We start from the raw sequence: 22,668 nt of genomic DNA on the forward strand, positions 1-22,668 counted from the left end.
CACCTCGTACACACGCGGCTCTGCTCCGTACACCTCGTACACACGCGGCTCTGCTCCGTACACCTCGTACACACGCGGCTCTGCTCCGTACACCTCGTACACACACGGCTCTGCTCCGTACACCTCGTACACACGCGGCTCCGCTCCGTACACCTCGTACACACGCGGCTCTGCTACATCCACACTGTAAACCCCTCCTGACCCCACACATAAACTTCAGCTCATCCAGCACCATGACAACCAGCACAGCAGAGTCCTGCATCCACTGAGGCCCCTGATCATGTGACCCCTGACTCCTCCCCTCCTGTGACCTCATCACGGCTCCTGTGCGCACAGAGCAGCCATATATGTGGTGGCGGCTCTGCAGGTGGAGGTATGTGGAGACTCCATTACTGGGTGCAGGGGGTATTAACCCCTTCAGCACGGAGACTCTTTTGGGGTCTTGTGTTGCCCCTTTATAAGAATCATAAGGTTTTTCTTCTGTTTCCTGTAATAGATACATACGACCCAACTATGGAGACAGGAAGGGGGGAAACGTATTGTTCTCATAGTACAGGACCCCTTTACTGTCCCCCCAGTGTAATGCCCCCATTATGCCCCTTATGCAGGATGTATGATGCCCCCCACACAGTGTAATGCCCCCATTATGCCCCTTATGCAGGATGTATGATGCCCCCACACAGTGTAATGCCCCCATTATGCCACTTATGCAGGATGTATGATGCCCCCCACAGTGTAATGCCACCATTATGCCCCTTATGCAGGATGTATGATGCCCCCACACAGTGTAATGCCCCCATTATGCCCCTTATGCAGGATGTATGATGCCCCCACACAGTGTAATGCCCCCATTATGCCCCTTATGCAGGATGTATGATGCCCCTACACAGTGTAATGCCCCCATTATGCCCCTTATGCTGGATGTATGATGCCCCCACACAGTGTAATGCCCCCATTATAACCCTTATACAGGATATATGATGCCCCCACACAGTGTAATGCCCCCATTATGCCGCTTATGCAGGATGTATGATGCCCCTACACAGTGTAATGCCCCCATTATGCCCCTTATGCACGATGTATGATGCCCCCACAGTGTAATGCCCCCATTATGCCCCTTATGCAGGATGTATGATGCCCCCACAGTGTAATGCCCCTTATGCAGGATGTATGATGCCCCTACACAGTGTAATGCCCCCATTATGCCCCTTATGCAGGATGTATGATGTCCCCACACAGTGTAATGCCCCCATTATGCCCCTTATGCAGGATGTATGATGCCCCTACACAGTGTAATGCCCCCATTATGCCCCTCATGCAGGATGTATGATGTCCCCACACAGTGTAATGCCCCCATTATGCCCCTTATGCAGGATGTATGATGCCCCCATACAGTGTAATGCCCCCATTATGCCCCTTATGCAGGATGTATGATGCCCCTACACAGTGTAATGCCCCCATTATGCCCCTTATGCAGGATGTATGATGCCCCTACACAGTGTAATGCCCCCATTATGCCCCTTATGCAGGATGTATGATGTCCCCACACAGTGTAATGCCCCCATTATGCCCCTTATGCAGGATGTATGATGCCCCCATACAGTATAATGTTCCCATAGTATCGCCTGAGGTCCTGCAGTTGGAATAAGTCCTGAGGTTTTACAGTTGGAGTAATCCCTCTGGAAAATGGTTTTCCCTTTGCCTGCTCCCCTATATGTATACCCTCGAGCATGTATACAGGCATGTAGGGGAGCAGGCCTTACCAGATATCGAGGCTTTGTACAGTAATATACCGCATGAGGATGATATCAGAGGAGTAAGACCTTTCTTGAAATCGAGATCAATAAAGTGTAGCAGACATAATGACTTCATGGAGGATCTTCTAAAATTCACTCTTACTCATAACTTTTTTTCTTTTTGACAGGAAGTACTTCCACCAGCTCAGGGGTACTGCGATCGGGACCCCCTGTGCCCCCTTTTATGCTAACCTGTTCCTGGGCTGGTGGAAGGAAACCAAAATATTCAGTGATTATCAAGTGGTGGCATCCATATATTGGGGTGTGGTATAGATATATTGATGACATTTTTATCATTTGGTCGGGACGAGTGAACAATTTCTTGAATTTGTCAGGGAACTCAACATCAATAGAGTCGGCCTGAGATTTACAACGGAGTTTATTTATAACCCGTTGCCTTTCCTGCATGTGCTAATCAAGAAAGAACTGGATGGGACCCTAGGGACACTCATCTACCATAAACCTACAAGCACTAATAAACTATTGAAGTGGGATAGTCACCACCCCATCTCCCTGAAAAAAATAATACTCAAGGGCCAATTTTTATGGTTGAGAAGGAAGTGTTCAAATGTCACAGATTTTAATATACAGGCAATAGACATGAACACCAGATTCATGGAAAAAGGTATCCACAGTGCATTTTGGATTCCGCATGATTGTTTACAGAAAAAAGGAGAGACAGACACTCCTCCATACCTATGCAAGAGACCAAGAAAAAGATGGTATAACACGGGTAATAAGAACTGAGTAACCGTATCTTTAATATCCTAACAAACACTAGGATGCACTCGTGGCCGACCCGGACTTGAAGGGAGCTGTGGGATCTATTCCCACAATAACTTCCAGAAAGGGTCTGTCAATTAGAGACCATTTAGTGCATAGTGTCTATAAAAACCTGCGCCCAAGGGGACATGGCTAGATAGAAGAATCTGCGGTTTCTTTAGATGTGGAGAATGTACATGCAATTGGATGAGACCATGTAAATCTTTCTCGAGTTCCTCTACCGGTAAAACCTTTTTCCAGAGGGAGTATTTCAACTGTAAAACCTCAGGACTTGTATATATGGCCATATGCACCTGCTCCCAAGATAATATAGGCAACATGACCAAGACGGGATCTATGAGGAGGGTGGTGGAGCATTTGACCAATATACGCCATGGTCGGGACACCCCATTATTGATACACATGAACAGTGCACATCGAAGTGAAACCTGAGACCTCTCCAATTGTATCATTGAGGTGGTTAAACCCAATGTGAGAGGAGGTGATCACGATAGATTTGTCCTCAAAAAGGAAAGTGAGTGGATTTCCAGACTGGATTCACTAGCCCCGAAGGGACTCAATGAGAAAATTTCATATGCCTGTTTTGTGTGAATACAGCCCCATTCTGGATTACATTTTTGGGTTTTATACTCTATTCATTGCTACTCAGTTCCCTGTGAATGGGGTTCACTTTTGTTGTACTTTATCGAGATATCTGAGCTTTTATATCAGAATTATTTCTTATCAGTTACTTGTATATTCTACGTTTACTATTTAGTAATTAACAAGTATGATGATCCTTGTGTATCTCTAATTATGCAATAGGGTTCAAATTTGACCATTTAGGAATATACTGAGGGCCATCATCCAATATTTTTTGTAGTGATAAAGTAAATCTACATGCCTATTGCATGATGGGAGGATGTGCAATATGTGACTCTGACTCACTTTTCACAGCCAGGCCGTGAGACGGAATACTCAAGGAGTCCGAAGTCAAAAGCCAGGAGGGAACGTCATAAACAGAGGGAAGAGGCAAAGGCATAGTCAGGTAACGTTCCGTTGGTCAGAATAGCAGGAGGATAGCGGATCAGAGCAGAAGGGGTTAGGCAACAGAAGTCCCATACACAGAACACTTAGGCACAGAGCCACAAACCTCACACTAACTGAATGCACATCTGGCAGAAACAGCCCAGTTAAGTAGCCTGGCAGTCACCTGGGATAATGAACACCTGAAGATAGCCAGTGCCTCCCAGTCTCAGATTGGACAGCTGAGCTGTCAATAAACACACTGACAGCTTCAGCACGCCCCTGTACCAGATTGGATGACTGAGCTGTCAATCAAAGTACCGACAGCTTTAGCATGCCCCTGTACATGATTGGATGGCTGAGCTGTCAGTAACTGCATCCCGGACACAGTGAGGGGTGGAACCGTGACACAATACTAGTTTTTAACCTCCCATGATGCTGATCTCAGAGACAAGACTTTTCTATATTGGTGGAATGCAATCCAAATTCATTATGCACTTCGGCGTGGAACGCATTCTTCCGGACATGGGCAGTCGCAGATAGGAGACTGGGATGCTCTTCAGCGTGGAACGCGCACATCCAGGCATGCGTAATCTGACAATGTTCCTAGATTCGCTCCGGCGTGTAACACATAACTACGGACTTGCGCAGTCATAGGTACGAGTGGGGCGGTGGCAATCAGTTTATCTGGCGTTTCAGTGTAAAGCACGTCACTTCCGGACATGTACACTAGGGGATGGACATTATCAGACCTCTAGTGCATGAGAAGTAGCGTAAGCGCAGTACATTATTGTAGACAGACTCCATTCTATATACACTATGACAATTCACCTCTAGGAATAGGAATGGGTCTCTTAGCCCGGGGAGGGGTTTTGGATGAAGTGGAATATTCCACCTGGCTATTAGGCTCACTCCTGAAGAAGACGTTTCAGCTGCCTTTGATTCAGCCTGTCTCATCTGTTTCCCTTCAAGCCAGGACTCGCGTTTTTTATTTGTCTCAGCTATTTGAGACAGTTTTGCTTTCTTAGCTTTTGGATTAATTTGCCCAATTGATGGTTGTTTTTTGGGTGGCATTTTTAAAAGCAGTCCTTAGTATTATGACCCTTTATAATCACCTCACACTGATCAGAGATCTAATAAGTGAATCTATACATAAAGCAGAAAGTGTATCACTTCCTCACAGTAAGACTCTTCTAGTTGTCCATAGCAACCAATCAGAGCGCAGCTTTCATTTTACATCAGCAGCTTCAATGTTGAAAGCTGCAGTCTGGTTGCTATTAGTGATGAGCGAGTATGTTTTGTTAACCCTTTCGCCGAGTATACTCGGCCGAGCACAGAGTATTTATAGCGTGCTCGGGCTTTAAGTTTTCTTGCTCCTTGAACATGATTTGCGACTGTTTGACAGATTTAATACATGTGAGGAATGCCTGTTTTTCCAGCATTCCTCACATGTATTAAATCTGTGAAACAGTCGCAAATCATGTTCACGGACCGATGAAAACTTAAAACCCGAGCACGCTATAAATACTCTGTGCTCGGCCGAGTATACTCGGCGAAAGGGTTAACAAAACATACTCGCTCATCACTAGTTGCTATAGCCAACCAAAACGAACTTACTGTGAGGCAATTCTCAAAAATGAGCCCCAAGTTACCTCTGCAACAGCCGTTGCTATAATTACAGACTTTAGACCAACTTATCAGGTTGCCCCACCTTAGTGATTATATGGTTGCTGCCCCTATAAGAGTGACTCTTTGGATGCAATCTCTCTAACTCTTTGAGACCCTTTAGGCAAAAACTGTGGTTTTGCTTTCAACACACAGACACCCATTTTTTCCTTTCTTTCTATAGAGCCTAAATTCTGGGGACAAATCTTGTCAAGGGGAAAAATTTTGATGTTAAAGACTGACCGCGCAAAATTTCACTCAAACCAGATGAAAAATGTCTTGTATTCTACGGGCTCCACACACATATTTACTGCTTTATATATGTAGATATAAAGAAGAAAACTAAATACTGTAAAATAATAAATATCATATGTTTCCCTTACTACCTCCAGTAATTGTATTATTACACAGGATTTTTATGATGTTACATCGACTCATCATCTTCTCATTCATGTCCCTACAATATCAGATCCTCTCAGTGAAGATCTTCTATATAAGAAAATTTTCCTGATTCACCCATCAAAGATGGATATGGATAGAGACAAGATGGCGGAGAGGATATTACACCTCACCCTAGAGATCCTCTTCCGGCTTACTGGAGAGGTGAGAGGTTCTGATGACGTCACATTACATCATTCTTATCTATGGGAATAACAGATGGACAGAACTGGAGAGGTGAGGACTCTGGAAATGTCTGGAGTGAGATTTATTAATGTGTCTCTCCATAACCAGGATTACACAGTAGTGAAGAAGACCTCTATTGAGCACTGTCAGGACCCTGTGTCTGAGGGATGGGGAAGACCCCTGAGCCCAACCACGGGGTGTCCACCCCTTCCCCTGATACATGAGGACATTAATGAGCAGAAGATCCTAGAACTCACCTACAAGATGATTGAGCTGCTGACTGGAGAGGTGACACTGCTGGAAATGCTGGGACATTTATACAGTAACGCTATGAAGGGATCGGGGGGTGACCTTATCATTGTATGTGTCAGGTTCCTATAAGGTGTCAGGATGTCGCTGTCTATTTCTCCATGGAGGAGTGGGAGTATTTAGAAGGACACAAAGATCTGTACAAGGACGTCGTGATCGAGGTTCCCCAGCCCTTCACATCACCGGGTAATAGACAGGACTAAATACACACAGCCCATAATTGTATATATGTAAAGAATGAATTCAGTCCCTTATGTGTTTCCTCCAGATCTATCCAGTAAGAGGACAACACCAGAGAGATGTCCCCGTCCTCTTCTTCCACATGACTGTAAACAAGAAGATCCCAATGTTCCTCAGGATCATCAGGTAGATGGAGGGAAGGTGTCATGAGATCTCCCCTATGATGTGTAGACGGCTGTGAAGGTCTTATGTTCTGTCTTGTTTTATCCACCAGTATTATATGTTTTATACTTGTGTAATGAGAACAGTGGAGATGGCAGGATTAGAGCTGATCATAGATGTGACTTCTCCATCTGTCTGTGACTTTTATAATATTTGTTTCAGGGTGAAGATCTGACCCATATTAATACTACGGAGACATATGTGAGGTATGATGAGCGGTGTAAAGAGGAGATTCCTACATATGACTACCCAGGTGAGTAGTAACCACTAAATACAGAAAAGTAACAGATTTATCTCAGTCACTGGCTGTGGCTGTTATATCGGTCGTGTAGTCCGGCAGTATCACAATCGTGTGATCACCATTTTGCCTCTAGACCACAACATTCTCTTCCACCCAAAACTGTACAAATGACTTCGGGCATTGAAAGCCTTCCTCTATAGAACTTACAACCTGGAGGATCCCGTTACCCCTGGCGTTGGAAGACGCTGACTGTGACCTGCTCAAGTCTGTAAATTACAAAGCCAAATGACAGCGTACGTAGAATGAGCTGAAAAGTTAGAAAATCACTTGAAAAAAAATTATCATGATGGGCCTTTAAGAGAAAACGGAGGGTAATGATGGTGTTGGCTTCTTAGAACCCTGATATCTTATTGGATGAATCTACCTTCTCTCCATTCTGTGCTGCTGAATGGTCCCTACTCTACCAAGTCCAGTCTTAGTGGCCAAACTTGGCTGTAATATACATTTATTCACACCTACAGAAGATGTGTTGGCATGGCTATAAAGTACATTGTTTTCAGTCCTAAGGAATTCAGATTACCTCACAATCTCTCCTGAAATGGGGAGCACTAATACTTACTCTACTCTCCTGAACAGAACTCATAGTAGCTCCAATGGTCCATAATACATGAGTGCATCTCCGGTTTAGCGTTGTGGTTCTCTGCTGATACATACGTTCTTGATGAAACATGTTTTTTTATTCTATGTCTATTTGTTTACAGTTTTTCATTTTTTATGATTTGTGGTGGGATTGGCCTGTCTCACTTATGTGAGTCTGCAAGTCCCTGATAGTCTTTAAAAAAAGGTCTCCATTGACTCCTGCCTCCTTTCCATGTTTGGGAGGCAGGATGAACAAACAATTGAACGCCACGCTCCATTGGTTCATGCTATGAGGTTTTCTATTAGGCCTGAGTTACATCAGTGTATGGTATCTGATACGAGAGCATCAGATGTGATATGCTATTGACCCTCTGCTCCTGCTCTGCTTCGATCAGGAGCCGAGTGTCATGCTACTGTGCTGCGATTCTCTTGCATGAGATGATAGCAGCACAGGTGCAGAAGAGATGGAGAAAGTATTTTCTCCATCTCCTCCATGGTCTGACCCGGCGTATATCGGACTGCACTGGGTTGACATCCGTGTGCAGTCCGTTGTTTCACTCGCACCCATAGACTTGTATGGGTGTGAATGAATCGAGTATTGCTGCAAATCGCAGCATCCTGCAACTGTTTTCTCATGCCGAATCAGCATGAGTAAATAATCGCTGATCTGATCTGGCCCATAGAATAACACTGGGTCGAGTGCTTTGTGATGTTTTAGCGCATAGCACTCGGCCATGTTAAACAGTAGTATTACTCCGGCCTTAGACTGTGAACTGTCATTGTCTTGGTGAATAATTCAATATTTTTACATAACTTGCCATTTCTACCGACAGTTTAAGTAGAAATGTTTAAAAATATAAAATTCGAGGATATTTTATTCAAAAATAATAATTGGTTTTATTCTTGGCAGATTACTGTACCAGGAGATCAGAGGCACAGCTGACATCTTCAATTTTTAAATTAGATGAGCTTGAGATCCCACAGGATACAACTGAAGTGAATTCCATTACTCCAGATATACCATCATCCCTTCACAGCAAAGATCTATCATGTGATCCTTTGAAACAGGTCCTGTCTTCTGATTCATTACTGACTACTAAGGAAAATCAAAGTCACGAAATAAGCATTAAAAAACGAACTACTCCTAAAGCTAAGAAGCCATTTTCACAATCAGAATATGGAAATAGTTTTCCCCTCGAAAAGTCTTTTCTTAAACATCCAAAAATTCACACAACAAAGAAAATATTTTCTTGTTCCACGTGTGGAAAATGTTTTAACCAGAAATCAGGTCTTGTTAAACACCAGAGAAGTCACACAGGGGAAAAACCTTTTTCATGTTCAGAATGTGGGAAATATTTTACATGGAAATCAAATTTGTTTCAGCACAAAAGAACTCACACAGGAGAGAAGCCTTTTTCATGTCCAGAATGTGGGAAATTTTTTACCCGGAAAGCGAATCTTGATATCCACCAGAGAACGCACACAGGAGAGAAGCCTTTTTCATGTCCAGAATGTGGGAAATTTTTTACCCGGAAAGCGAATCTTGATATCCACCAGAGAACGCACACAGGAGATAAGCCTTTTTCCTGTTCAGAATGTTTAAAATGTTTTAATTTTAAATCGCTTCTTGATAGACACCAGAGAACCCACACAGGGGAGAAGCCTTTTTCTTGTTCAGACTGTAGAAAATGTTTTAACCAGAAATCAGATCTTGTTATTCACCAGAGAAGTCACACAGGAGAGAAGCCTTTTTCCTGTTCAGAATGTGGGAAATGTTTTGTGAAGAAATCTTCTCTTCTTAGTCACCAAAGAATTCACACAGGGGAGAAGCCTTTTCCATGTTCTTAATGTGGGATTTGTTTTACACAGAATTCATCTCTTAATAAACTTTAAAGAAGTCACACAGGGGAGAAGTCTTTTTCATGTTCAGAATGTTGGAAATGTTTTAACTGAAAAGTGTATCTTCTTAAAGGGGTTGTCCACTACTAGGGCAAACTCTTGTCATTCCTTTTTAGCCTCGTTAAAATAAAACCACTCATACTCGCCTTCCGTGAAGGCGCGCTGTTCCAGCGGTGTCTGCTCTCGTATTCCCAGTTTTCATGTGAAGTTGTAACATCACATGAGCCCTGCGCCCAATCAGCTTCAATCGACTTCACTGTCCCTGACTTCGGACATATTGAACATCAACCGGAAGCCAGGGCTGCTGCTGCTTTCTGATTTCCTCTTAGTGTTCGATGTGTCCAAAGGTTGGGACAGTGATGCCAGCGCTAAATGGCCGCAGAGCTCACATGACATAGCAACACCACATTAGCCTCGGAAACGCAAGTGCTCACACCACTGGACCTGCACAGGCATGGGACATTTGTATAATTGTTTTTATTTTAACAGGACCAAATATGAGGAATGAGAAGGGGTTGTCTAAGTACTGAACAACCCCTTTGAAGATCAAAAATCCCACACAGAGAGAAGCCATTATAGTATCTAGAGTGTGAAAAAAGAATTACTGGAACATTTTATTTTGTTAACCATGAAAAATAACTCAGAAGAGGAGAAAAGGTATAACAAACTGTACAAAAACATATAACAGACAAGCATATAATTAAACGAGAAAGGAAAATTACTTTAAAACTTTTTTTTTGACTATAAGATACAGTTTTAGCAAGAAAAAAATCTAGCTAATAAGTGAGTGCATCTTCTAGACAGTGTCCTTCCAGATCACTGAGAGAACTGCTCTCCCACCTCCAGCCCCACACTTATCTAACTGATTAGTGCAGAGCAGGAGAGGAAAGTAGCGGGATCTGCATAGAGGCTGCACATCCTGAGTGAGCAGCTGAAGAACCTTCTAATTGATTAGCTCAAGGAACTTCCAGATCACGTAATCTAATCACATAACCTGGAAGGAGCTGCAAAATGGGGTAATGTATATACAGTATATGTGTATGCAAATGTGCATATGTAGCAGAGGTGTGTATATAAATGTGCATATATAGCAGAGCTGATTGTGCATGTACTGTCCATGCAGCAGTGTTATGTGCTTGTCTGTAGAAATGCTGCATGGGCAGGAGCTCATCATATTGATTGCCCGTACTCCTTTCCTGTGAGCATAACACTACTCAGACAATGCAGGGTGAGGGTAACACACTCCGGTAAGACTTTATTGGTCACCAACGGTTAACAGCATATGGTATTAGGTATTCAGTGACGGTGGTAAGTATGCCTCTTTGAACCTGCTGCAAGTAAGACGACTTACCACAAGTGGTCAGGGAATGGCAGAATAATATGCTTATGAACTTGCCCTGGATGAAGGCATATACCAATGGGGGGTGACACTCGAGTTAATTAAATATAAGACAATTTATTAAGACAAAATGATAAAAATAGGTCTTTTTGGTAAAATAGTTAAATAATTTAAAAAGGAGGGATGAGGGGACGTGTCATATGGGTATAGTTGGAGGGGTGACCGACGTTCTTCTCACGTTGTAGGACGAGTTTGCCCCTGGTTAAAAAGAGGATAAGTATTAAGTGAAAGTGAGGGGGGTTTGGTAAACAATTCTTAGAGAGTGTATTATTGGAAGCTACAAATGCGATACGCGCCCTAGTGGCACTCTGGACCACTTCTCCCGACCTTGTGTAATTATAATTGATTTGATGGTTATTGATGTACTTTAACCGGCATATACAGGTCTGGCAAAAATTAAGACACCACTGCAAAATTTTCAGTTTCTCTGATTTTTCTCTTTATAGGTATACTTTTGAGTAAAATGTACATTGTTGTTTTAGTCTACTGACATGTATTCGAAATTCAAAGCAAACATTTTGTATTTATTTGCAGGAAATGATAAAGCGTCAAAATGTTAAAAAATAAAGTGCTTTCAGACCTCAAATTACTCATGTTTTAACTGTGAAATCAATATTTGGTAATATTTGGTGGACTAACCATGATTTTTAATCACAGCTTTCATTCGTCTTGGCCTGCTTTCCACCAGTTTTTCCATGTTTTCCAATAGAAAACTGTTCAGTGGTCTGATTTTTGCCAGAGCTGTATACTGTTTTGTTAGGTATTTTCTATTCATGTGTATGGCACGGTTTCCTTTAGTTTAAATCCTATGACAGGGTGATAAGCATCTATTATTAGCATTGGTGATGGTGTGATATTTGTTCACTCTAACACAGTGGAACTATACAGGATTTAGTATTTATATGTGATACATATTTTTTTGATGCCCTGTTGTGTCTACCTGCTGTCTATACGATATGTCGGTACTTACCCACTGCAATAAGTATATAGTGCATGTGATTCCCCAGATGTATCTACACTTCCCTCTTGTTAAATTTGTCATACAAAATAGATGCCCCCTAGGTCAGGTTTATATTCTTGGTACAACTTATTTTTCGGTTTTTAATATTTTTATTATTTCTGCTCAGTACAATTTGTTATATTGTATCTCTATTTGGCTGTAGGCTCCTAATTTTTTCTATGTAGGATTTATGCTTGATACATAGGAAGGCCCTTGATTTATCGGTCTTATATCGGTACCTTTGCAGCCTTATTGTTCAAGATATACTGATGGCATTGATTACTGAAAAAATTCTAAACTACTGAAGGTTCCAGAGAGTACTGTTGCAGCAATAATTCGGTAGTTGAAAGAACATTATTTCACCATCAACCGGCCACAGCCAGATTTCAGACCGAGGAGTGAAACAAATTAACCTAAAAATTGTTCAAGAGCCAAGTAATATCTGAGGAAAGCTACAGGAGGACCTGGAATCAAGAGGTAAAATTGTTTCAAAGAAAACTATAAGTAATGCACTCTAGCTCCATTTCTGAACAAAAAGCATGTTCAAGCATGTTTAAAGTTTGCTCAACAACATGTAGACAAGAATGTGAAATATAGTAAGGTCCATATATATTTGGACAGAGACAACATTTTTCTAATTTTGGTTCTAGATATTACCACAATGAATTTTAAACAAAACAATTCAGATGCAGTTGAAGTTCAGACTTTCAGCTTTCATTTGAGGGTATCCACATTAAAATTGGATGAAGGGTTTAGGAGTTTCAGCTCCTTAACTGTACATAGTCTGATCAGATGAGACCAAAAGTGAACTCCATATATGGATGCCATAATACACACCAAGTTTTGACGCTAAAACGCACTACATGTCACCCCAAAAACAACATACCAACAGTGAAGTTTGGAGGTGGGAGCATCATGGTGTGGGGCAGATTTTCAGCATACGGCACCAGCAAACTTCATATAATTGACGGAAGGATGAATGCACAAATATACAGAGACATTTGTGATAGAAAATCTGCCATCTTCCAGGATGATGAAGATGAATCGAGGGTTTACATTTCAGCTAGATAATGATCCAAAACACACAGCCAAGGAAACTAAACTGGTTTCAGATAAAAAAATAAAGCTGCTAGAATGACCCACCCAATCACCTGACCTGAATTCAATAGAAAATTTATGGAAGTAACTAAAGCCCAGAGTTCATAGAAGAAGCCCATGGGATCTTAGGATTTGAAGAGTGTTTGTGTTGAAGAATTGGCCAAAATCACGCTTGAGCAGTGCTTGCTACTAGTTTCTCCATACAGGAGGCATCTTCAAGTTGTCATCACCAACAAAAGCTTTTGTACAAAGTATTACTTTTATTTTTCATGATTACACATAATTAAATTTATGGCTATCTATGATTTGATTTTTTTACCTGTGTGGATTAGATGGGTTGTTACCGACAACTGGTGAAAATTTCATGTCAATAGCACCTTTAGATAGTTAGGTCCAAAAAATATTTGGACAGTGACATAAGTTTTGGAATTTTAGCTGTTTACCAAAACATATTCAAGATACAATTATATAATCAATCTGTCCTTATAGTGCCAACTTTCAGCTTTAATTTGAAGGTATTAACATCCTAATTGGAGTAAAGGTTTAGGAATTACAACTATGTTATATGGAGCCGCCTCTTTTGGACAATTCTCAAAAGCTCTTTCATTGGCTGTATGGGCTCTTCTCTCATTAATCTATCATCAATGAAGCAAGTAAAAGGTCTTGAGCTGATTCCAGGTGTGGCTTTTGTGTTTGGAAGCTGTTGCTATGAACCCATAACACAGAAAAGTTCTCTCAATGGAAGTGAAAAGATCAAATCCCCAAAGGGATTGGAGAAATGTTAGGAGTGACCAAATCAACAGTTTGATACATTCTGAAAAAAAAGTGCACTGGTGAGTTTGGAAACTCAAAAAGTTGTGGATGTCCACTGAACAAAACAGTGGTGGCTGATTGAAGAATCCTTTCCATGGTGAAGAAAAGCCCCTTTACAATATCAACCGAAGTCAAGAACACTCTCCAGGAAGTAGGTGTTTTTTAGTGTCTAGGTCCAACATAAAAGAGAAGACTTCAAGAGAGAGCAAATACAGAGGGTTCACCACAAGGTGCAAAGCATTAATGAGCCTTAAAAATACAAAGGCTAGATTAGACAATATGAGGCGGGTGTGTAGTACCGTGCCACGGCCACTACCAGAAGACGGCTAGCTCAGCAAGTGAGTATTTCTGGACGGCAACAATAAGTGATCGGCAGGGGAGTCGGGTGTTTGACCCCAACCCATCAAACATCGATGACCTATCCTAAGGATGGATCATCAATGAAAAAGTAGTGGACAACCTCTTTTAGTTGCCCCATTACTTTTGAGCCCTCGAAATGAAGAGGCTTTGTAGACAAATGGTTGCAATTCCTAAACGTTTCACAGGGTATTTTTGTTCAACCCCTTTTTTTGTATCATTTTAAATCCAAATTAGTGGCCTGCAGAGCTTAAATCACAAATATTCAGTCACTTTCCAAATACTTCTGGACCCAACTGTATTCATATATTTTCTAATCATGAGCAAGCATGCTTGCCACTGCTCGATACTTAATAGATCATTGCGGTGCTCGGATTTTCAATCAAATATCTCTGGTGCCATAGTTCCTGCCCCACATGTTTTGCGGCTGTTAGACAGCCAATAAACATGCAGGGATTGCCTGCCTTACAAGGTAAAGCCGTATTGCCTTGTTGGCTACTGGAATTACTGTGATTGGCCGGCCGCATTGCTTCATCTGGTTTTATACTCGAACAAGTAATGAGCGCACCCCAATGATTGATCAAGTATCGAGCAGTGGCGAGTATGCTCACTCATCACTAATATTTACGATACATCGACAGATATTGCATCTCTCATACACGCACGGCTCCGCTCCGTACACCTCGTACACGCGCGGCTCCGCTCCGTACACCTCGTACGCACGCGGCTCCGCTCCGCACACCTTGTACGCACGCGGCTCCGCTCCGCACACCTTGTACGCACGCGGCTCCGCTCCGCACACCTCGTACGCACGCGGCTCCGCTCCGCACACCTCGTACACACACGGCTCTGCTCCGCACACCTCGTACGCACGCGGCTCCGCTCACCTCGTAAGCACGCAGCTCCGCGCCGCACACCTCGTACGCACGCGGCTCCGCTCCGCACACCTTGTACGCACGCGGCTCCGCTCACCTCGTATGCACGCGGCTCTGCTCCGTACACACACAGCTCCGCTCCGTACACCTCGTACGCACGCGGCTCCGCTCCGCACACCTCGTATGCACGCGGCTCCGCTCTGTACACCTCGTACACACGCGGCTCTGCTCCGTACACCTCGTACACGCGCGGCTCTGCTCCGCACACCTCGTACACACACGGCTCAGCTCCGTACACCTCGTACACACGCGGCTCTGCTACATCCACACTGTAAACCCCTCCTGACCCCACACATAACCTTCAGCTCATCCAGCACCATGACAACCAGCACAGCAGAGTCCTGCATCCACTGAGGCCCCTGATCATGTGACCCCTGACTCCTCCCCTCCTGTGACCTCATCACAGCTCCTGTGCACACAGAGCAGCCATATATGTGGTGACGGCTCTGCAGGTGGAGGTATGTGGAGACCCCATTACTGGGCGCAGGGGGCATTAACCCCTTCAGCACCGAGACTCTTTTGGGGTCTTGTGTTGCCCCTTTATAAGAATCATAAGGTTTTTGTTCTGTTTCCTGTAATAGATACATACGACCCAACTATGGAGACAGGAAGGGAGGAAACCTATTGTTCTCATAGTACAGGGCCCCTTTACTGGCCCCACAGTGTAATGCCCCCATTATGCCCCTTATACAGGATGTATGATGCCCCCACACAGTGTAATGCCCCCATTACGCCCCTTATGCAGGATGTATGATGCCCCTACACAGTGTAATGCCCCCATTATGCCCCTTATGCAGTATGTATGATGCCCCCCACACAGTATAATGTTCTCACAGTACCGCTTGAGGTTTTACAGTTGGAATAATCCCTCTGGAGTTGGTTTTCCCTTTGGCTGCTCCCCTACATGTAGACCCTTGAGCATGTATACATGCATGTAGGGGGGCAGGATTTACTAGATATCGAGGCTTTGTACAGTAATATACCGCATGAGGATGGTATCAGAGGAGTAAGACATTTCTTGAAATTGAGATCAATAGAGTATAGCCGACATAATGACTTCATGGAGGATCTTCTAAAATTCCCTCTTACTCAAAACTTCTTTCTTTTTGACAGAAAGTACTTCCACCAGCTCAGGGGTACTGCAATGGGGAGCCCCTGTACCTCCTTGCATGTTAACCTATTCCTGGGCTGATGGGAAGAAACCATAATATTCAGGGATGATCATAAAGTGGTGGCATAAATATATTGGGTTGTGGTATAGATATATTGACGACATTTTTATCATCTGCTCAGGGACGAGTGAACAGTTTCTTGAATTTGTCAGGGAACTCAACATCAATAGAGTGGGCCTGAGATTTACATCTGAGTTTTTTTTACCAGTTTCCTTTCCAGGATGTATTAATTTAGCAATAACGGGATGGGACCCTAGGGACACTCTACCATAAACCTACAAGCACTAGCAAAATATTGAAGTGGGATAACCACCACCTCATCCCCTTAAAAAAAGGAAAACCCAATGGGTCAATTTTTACGGTTGAGAATTAACTGTACTAATGTCACAGATTCTAATATACAGCCAATATACATGAACACCACATTCAGGGAAAAAGGTATCCACAGTACATTTTGGATTCCGCACAATCATTTGCAAAAAAAGGGGAGAGACAGAAACCCCTCCATACCAGACCATGAGACCAAGAAAAAGATGGTGTTTTAAAACCTCCCTTTGCCAACCCGCCTGACGTCACTATTACAAATATCAAAGAAGACTGACCGTCACTGCCAAAACAGAAAACTGGTGTGTACAGGTGCTTACTAAGAGTAGCCATCTCCATATATAACAATCAAATAAAGTAGGACTCTGTAACGCTAAGTATGCAAATATGAAATATATGAAATTTGAATTGCATTACTGCTGTAGAAAGTAGAAATAACTGAGAAATCTTAGCGCTTAAATTGGCCAATTCATGTGTACCCGGCAGCCATGATAAGGAGTTTCTCATTGCCTGGGCCTAACTAGTGTGAATCCTCTCTTAGGCCGGTTTCACATGCCCGTATATTTCCGGGACCGGAAAAACTGGTACCTGAGATATCCGTGTGTGGCAACCGTGTGCCGCCGATGTGCTGCATCAAGATCACACGGAATGGCGCCTGGGAATCAGCGCTACAGTTAGCACTGTTCCCAAGGGCCGGGTGCTGAACACTGCCCTCATCCTGGTTCCCTGGACAAAGAAGACTTACCGTCCCTGCACCCCCCTCCTCATCTTCCATCTCCAAATTGTCGTCCAAATTGTGACAAACTGGAAACACTGCCTCAGTGAAGCGGCAACAGGTTCTGTTGAAACTCATTTCTTAAGGTGACAAACAGCACACCACTGCAGAGTTGTTGAAAGGTCTAACAGACCAAGCAAATCTGTGGCTTTCGCCACTGAACCTACAACCAGGTATGGTTGTGTGTGATAATGGTCTTAACCTGGTGGGGCTCTGAAGCTTGGCAAGCTCGCATACGTACCATGCCTGGCCCACGTGCTCAACTTAATGGTTCAGCGTTTTCTGAAACCTACCCAGATTTGCCTGAGCTACTTGTGACAGTACGCCGCCCTTTCGCCCATTTCCCCAAGGCAGCCAAAGCTGTTGCCGGACTAGCAGTGCTGCAGCAGCTCTCAAGTTCGAGCTCACAGACTGTTGTGCAATGTGACCACGCATTGGAACTCCATATTACATGTGTTGGCAAAGCTTTGTGAGCAGCAGAAAGTTGTAGTTGAATACCAGCTACAACATGCCCGTCGGTATTCCGGTCAGCCTCCGCACATCACAACCGACAAGTAGGCATGGATGTCCGACATCTGTGAGGTTATACAAAACTTTGAGGAATCGACAAAGAGGGTGAGCGGCAATGACGCCATAATCAGGGTAAACAACCCGCTTCTGTGTCTACTCAAACGCTCGCTGCTCACAATTAAAGAGGAAACTTTGCATGTGGACCAGGTGGAGATGGAGGAAGAAAGTAGACAGGGTAATACTACCCAGCCCAGCCTCATCTCAACTTCTCTGGATTGGATGATAATGAGGAAGAACAGGAGATGATTGCCTATGCTACAGAGGGTACTAGCCACACCTGATTCATCCTATCTGTTTAGCGTGAATGGGCTGAAGAGGAGAAGGAGAGCGAGGAGGAAAATGAGGAGATGGATAGTAGTCCTCCTGGTGAGGACAGGGAAGTCTGTTGGGAATCTGGCACACATGGTTGACTTTATGTCCCGCTGCTTTCCCGTGACGCTTGCGTTGCACGCAGTTTGACCAATACTGATTACTGGTTGTTCACTCTTCTTGACCTATTCTACAAGCCGAACTTTCAATCTCTCCTTCCTGCAATGGAGAGGGCTAGTAAAATGGTGCAATAACAGAAGTCCCTAGTTGAACAATTAGTACAAAAATTACCATCTGACAACACTGGCAGCAGAGGTCATAGTTCCTTGGACAACGAAGGAGTAGAGATGAAGGAGACTCAAACCAGGTCACATAGAGACAGGGGGAGACTATCAAAGGTCTGGGACAGTTTCATTAGATCCTCCCAGTTCCCTGATGCACGGGATACTCTAACAAGGAGGGAAACGTTTTGGAACAGCATCCTCCATGATTCCTCTGTGCCATACAACTATTGGATATCCGAACTGGACATGTGGCATCAACTGTTTCTCTACACTTTGGAGGTGCTGGCCTGTCCTGACACTAGGGTTTTGTCAGAGTGGGTTTTTAGTGCCGTTGGGGCATAATAACTGATAGGTGCATCCTTCTGTCAAATGAAAAGGCTGACAGGTTGACTCATCAAAATGAACAAAAGCTAGATTGGCCCAGGCTTCTCAACCCCATCGGATGAGAGCAGCAGAACATAAATCCAATTAAAATGTTCCTTTTTTTTTGGTGTATTCCCATACACCCCTTTTCCACTCAAACAAATGTATACGGTTCATGGTTTATTATTTTCCGTGTCCTCCTCCTCATCCACCATATCAACAGGGTGATCGTGAGACCCTCGCTCTTATATTTTACAGGGTGTGTATGATGCCCTTCGTCATCATTTTGAGAAGCCTACTTCTAAAAATCTCTTACACGCACACATATATATGTGTATAATCCCTATGGGGAAATGTTTTTCAGCCCTTGCACTTAGTGAATAGGCTTTACTAATCTAGGAGTCCCACTCCTTTCAACTGGGAAACAAATGTTTTTTGAGGCCCTCCTCTACGTCTCTTCTAAGGCATATTGAAGTCCCTCCTTCTAATTTTTGGCCGCCCTTGCACTTAGTGCATATGCTTTATGACTCGGGAGTCCCACTATCTAACAATTTTAACAGAATGTGTATGAGCTCTTTTTATGTCTAATACAAGGTGTATCAGAGATCCTTTTCCTTCTAATTTTTGGCAGTTCTTAATAGGGAAAAGAAAATATGTAACCTGAAAAGGACTTTTGTTTTAGGTTGCTGCAGCAGTAAATATTGTAGTGCGGGGGTGTTCACAATGTGCGGTAATGAGGAAGTGACCTAAGGAAAGTTCAACTTAAATGTCTTTATTTACAAAAGCTCACAACTTAAATGCAAATGATGTCCTCTGTATTGCAGCTGGGTGGTCCAAACAGCCCGTATAAACTGGTTGACGTGGGCGACTGCAGCGCTGTTTTCCTCTGAGGTGTGCCAGTTATGTTGCCTTCACAGGCCTGTGTTATGCCTTCACACAGGCTTGCAGTGCACAGAGCCTCCTGCACTGGAGCAAGTAAACAAGCCACTGACACTTCCAAACCTTTGCTGCTGGTTTTTAAATTAAAACTGTCGACATGAGCCACTTGTAAGTCCCGGGCTGGAGGGAGTGATCCGCCCCACTTCCATCCTGTAGATCACTCCGAAAATAAAAGCCCATGTTGGGTCTTCTTAACCCAACTTCTTAAGCTTGACCTAGTCCAATCTTACTTTTATTTTGCACTACAACCACAGCTGTGTCTGTGATTGCAATGCACTCTAGCGGGTTCAATAACCTTCTATGAGAATGCTGGGGGATACATACCATCTCTTGCATATGATCCTCCTCACTGCCTCACAATGGACTTTACCAGTCTAGGAGACACACTCCATACAAATGGGAAAAATTTCAGAAATCTCATGCATACTATTCCTTTTTTTTCCTGACATGGAAGACTGCTGCATTTTTGAAACAAGCAACATGTCAATTCTTTTAGCATTTTTCCAGCGTTTGTGCTGCATTTTTTCAAAATTGAAAGCAATGAGAAAGTGCAAAATGCAGTAAAAATGCTACGGGTGAACATAGCCTAAGGAGTGGAGGAGGCGGTTTTTTTTTCTCTTTTTATTTTTGCCGCTATGGTGCCCATAAATTGAGAAGGCTCGTGCGGCTCAGCACCAGACACCATCTCTTTTCCCATCATCACAATTTCAACGATCTCCACATTCCCACGATAGTGATGCAATTGAAAAAAATAGTAAATCAGGGAGTCGAAAACTCGCTGACCCACCAATCAGCCTTTGCCTGTGAGTCTGAGACTCCGTGCACTGCAGGCACAATGACGTCACACCTGTAGGGCCTCAGTACTCACACTGTAAACAGTACTGTGTTGTTTTTTTTAAATATCAGGAATAGTGGGGGCATCATATTACGTGAAGGACTGTGGGGGCTCTCATACTGAGTGGGCGGCTGGTGGGGCCATTATACTGAGTGTGGGTCTGTGGTGGACTGTAAGGGCCTCCATACAGGGTGGGGGTTCTCATTTTGTGTAGCAGGCTGTTGTTGCCATAATACTGTGCGAGGTCCTGTGGGGGCCATCATACTGTGTGGGAGCCCTCATTCTGAGCTACATGGGCACACAGGAGAACAATTTTCTTGGTGATGAGTCAGATAGAGATAAGTAAGTGAGAAATGCAGACCTTTGGTCTATCTGGTTGCAAACTTAAATTTATATGGTGCTGTGTGTCAGGAGGGAGATATCAGATCTGATCCGATCTGAAGGAAAGCAAAGATTTAATGGCAATGTGAATCCAAATTCCAGGCAGGGAGCATAGCCGAGACAAAGAGCAGGGCGAGGTCCTTATCTCAGGCCAGGAGGCCTACTTGAACGGTATGGAAGGTCTAATTAAAGGGGATTAAGTTAAGGAAGGATTCCTTATCTTAGGCCAGGATTTAATCAAGGTCTATACTAGAGAAGAAGCCACAGTGTCTCTAAAGTGGGACGCAAGTTCTCCTACTGAAAGCTGAAGAAGCTGTGCCACTGCAAGGTGTGTGTGGCCCTCATCGAATGGACTTTGAGAGCACAAGTAACGAGTCGTACCAATGCACCTCAACCAATGAGGTCCTCACAAATCAACTGGGAGTTGCTCTGAGGGGCCATAGTGACACATCTCGACCGGTAAGGTCCCCACAGGGTATGAAGTGCCTTCCCACATTTTTTTCTTGCTGGCTGTCATAGCTTGTACAAACAAGTTATGTACCACCACATGTAACTGGAAAGTTCCTGACTCTGCATAATGCAGGAGAAGCATTCATAAAGTGTTGTGCCTGCTATCTGATGTATATAACTCTCATCAGGTTCTTGTTAAAGAAAAGTTTATTTTTAGACTTTGGTCTCCCGCATTCGACTCCACTCCAACTGGTCCGGACCTGCCAAGTACAACAGCAGCATGTGGTCTGTAGAGTCGGGGAATATGACTCGACTAAATATATATATATATATATATATATATATATATATATAATATAATATATATATTGTAATGCAGCTTCTTGCTGCATTGCTAAAATGTCCAAGGGGTGTGTTCTGGCTGACCATTTACCTCCCCCTCAGGTGACTGATCACATGAGTGTGACATCATCACAGGTCCTGTGTGCACAAAAGGATATATAAATCCTGGTGGTTTTGAAACAGTAGAGAGTGAGAGGCCTGGTGATGCCTGGAAGGCAGAGGCTGTATCCCTGTGTCCCGGATACCAGTAGCCTTGGAAGGCAAGAGGCTTGGTAGGCCTGGAGTGATGCCTGGAAGGCAGAGGCTGTATCCCTGTGTCCCGGATATCAGTAGCCTTGGAAGGCAATCGGCTTGGTAGGCAAGAGGCCTGCAAGGCGGAGGCTGGATCCCTGTGTGTGTGGGGGGGATACCGGTAGCCTTGGAAGGCACGCCACCTGGAGACTACGTCTGGGGAGCCTTAAAGTCACAGCTGTGGCAGAACAGAGCTGATAGAAGCAGCTGAGACCCGGCAAAGGTAAATCGGCGCTATAAATGAATATTGTTGCTGTACCTTGCTGAAGTCTGTATTTGAAGCCAAGCAGGCATAGCTGCCACTGGAAAGGCTCTAGGATACATGTGTAACATTCCTGCGAGCTACTAAGATGGACTGTGTTCTAAGCGGTTTATGATGTGTAATAAACTGCTGAACTTCATATTACCGGAAAATGTTGCATGTGTGCTTTAATTGACCTGGTGAAGTGAGTGCCCCCAGCATGATGAATAGCGCTACCTTACAATATATATACAGTACAGACCAAAAGTTTGGACACACCTTTTCATTTAAAGATTTTTCTTGAAGGAGTTCCCAGAGATGCTTAGAACGTGTTGGCCCTCTTGCCTTCACTCTGCGGTCCAGCTCACCCCTAACCATCTCGATTGGGTTCAGGTCTGGTGACTGTGGAGGCCAGGTCATCTGGTGT

General features: G+C 43.8%; 1 protein-coding gene across 1 annotated transcript in view; it reads left to right on the forward strand.

Annotated features, from left to right (window-relative positions):
* Positions 1-287: 287 nt before the first annotated feature.
* LOC141271723 (uncharacterized) overlaps positions 288-22,668 on the forward strand; it is a 91,242-nt gene continuing 68,861 nt past the window's right edge. The window contains exons 1-8 of the mRNA XM_073681818.1: positions 288-373; positions 3,516-3,606; positions 5,719-5,852; positions 5,982-6,161; positions 6,245-6,368; positions 6,451-6,548; positions 6,747-6,837; positions 8,375-9,209. Of these exons, the coding sequence (XP_073537919.1) occupies positions 5,775-5,852; positions 5,982-6,161; positions 6,245-6,368; positions 6,451-6,548; positions 6,747-6,837; positions 8,375-9,209 (1,406 nt within the window). The 5' untranslated portion in view covers positions 288-373; positions 3,516-3,606; positions 5,719-5,774. The remainder of the gene's footprint in view (positions 374-3,515; positions 3,607-5,718; positions 5,853-5,981; positions 6,162-6,244; positions 6,369-6,450; positions 6,549-6,746; positions 6,838-8,374; positions 9,210-22,668) is intronic.

The sequence above is a fragment of the Phyllobates terribilis genome, unplaced genomic scaffold (genome assembly GCF_046119375.1).
Source record: "Phyllobates terribilis strain yellow unplaced genomic scaffold, ASM4611937v1 Scaffold_5__5_contigs__length_657084704, whole genome shotgun sequence".
NCBI classification, from domain to species: Eukaryota; Metazoa; Chordata; class Amphibia; order Anura; family Dendrobatidae; genus Phyllobates; species Phyllobates terribilis.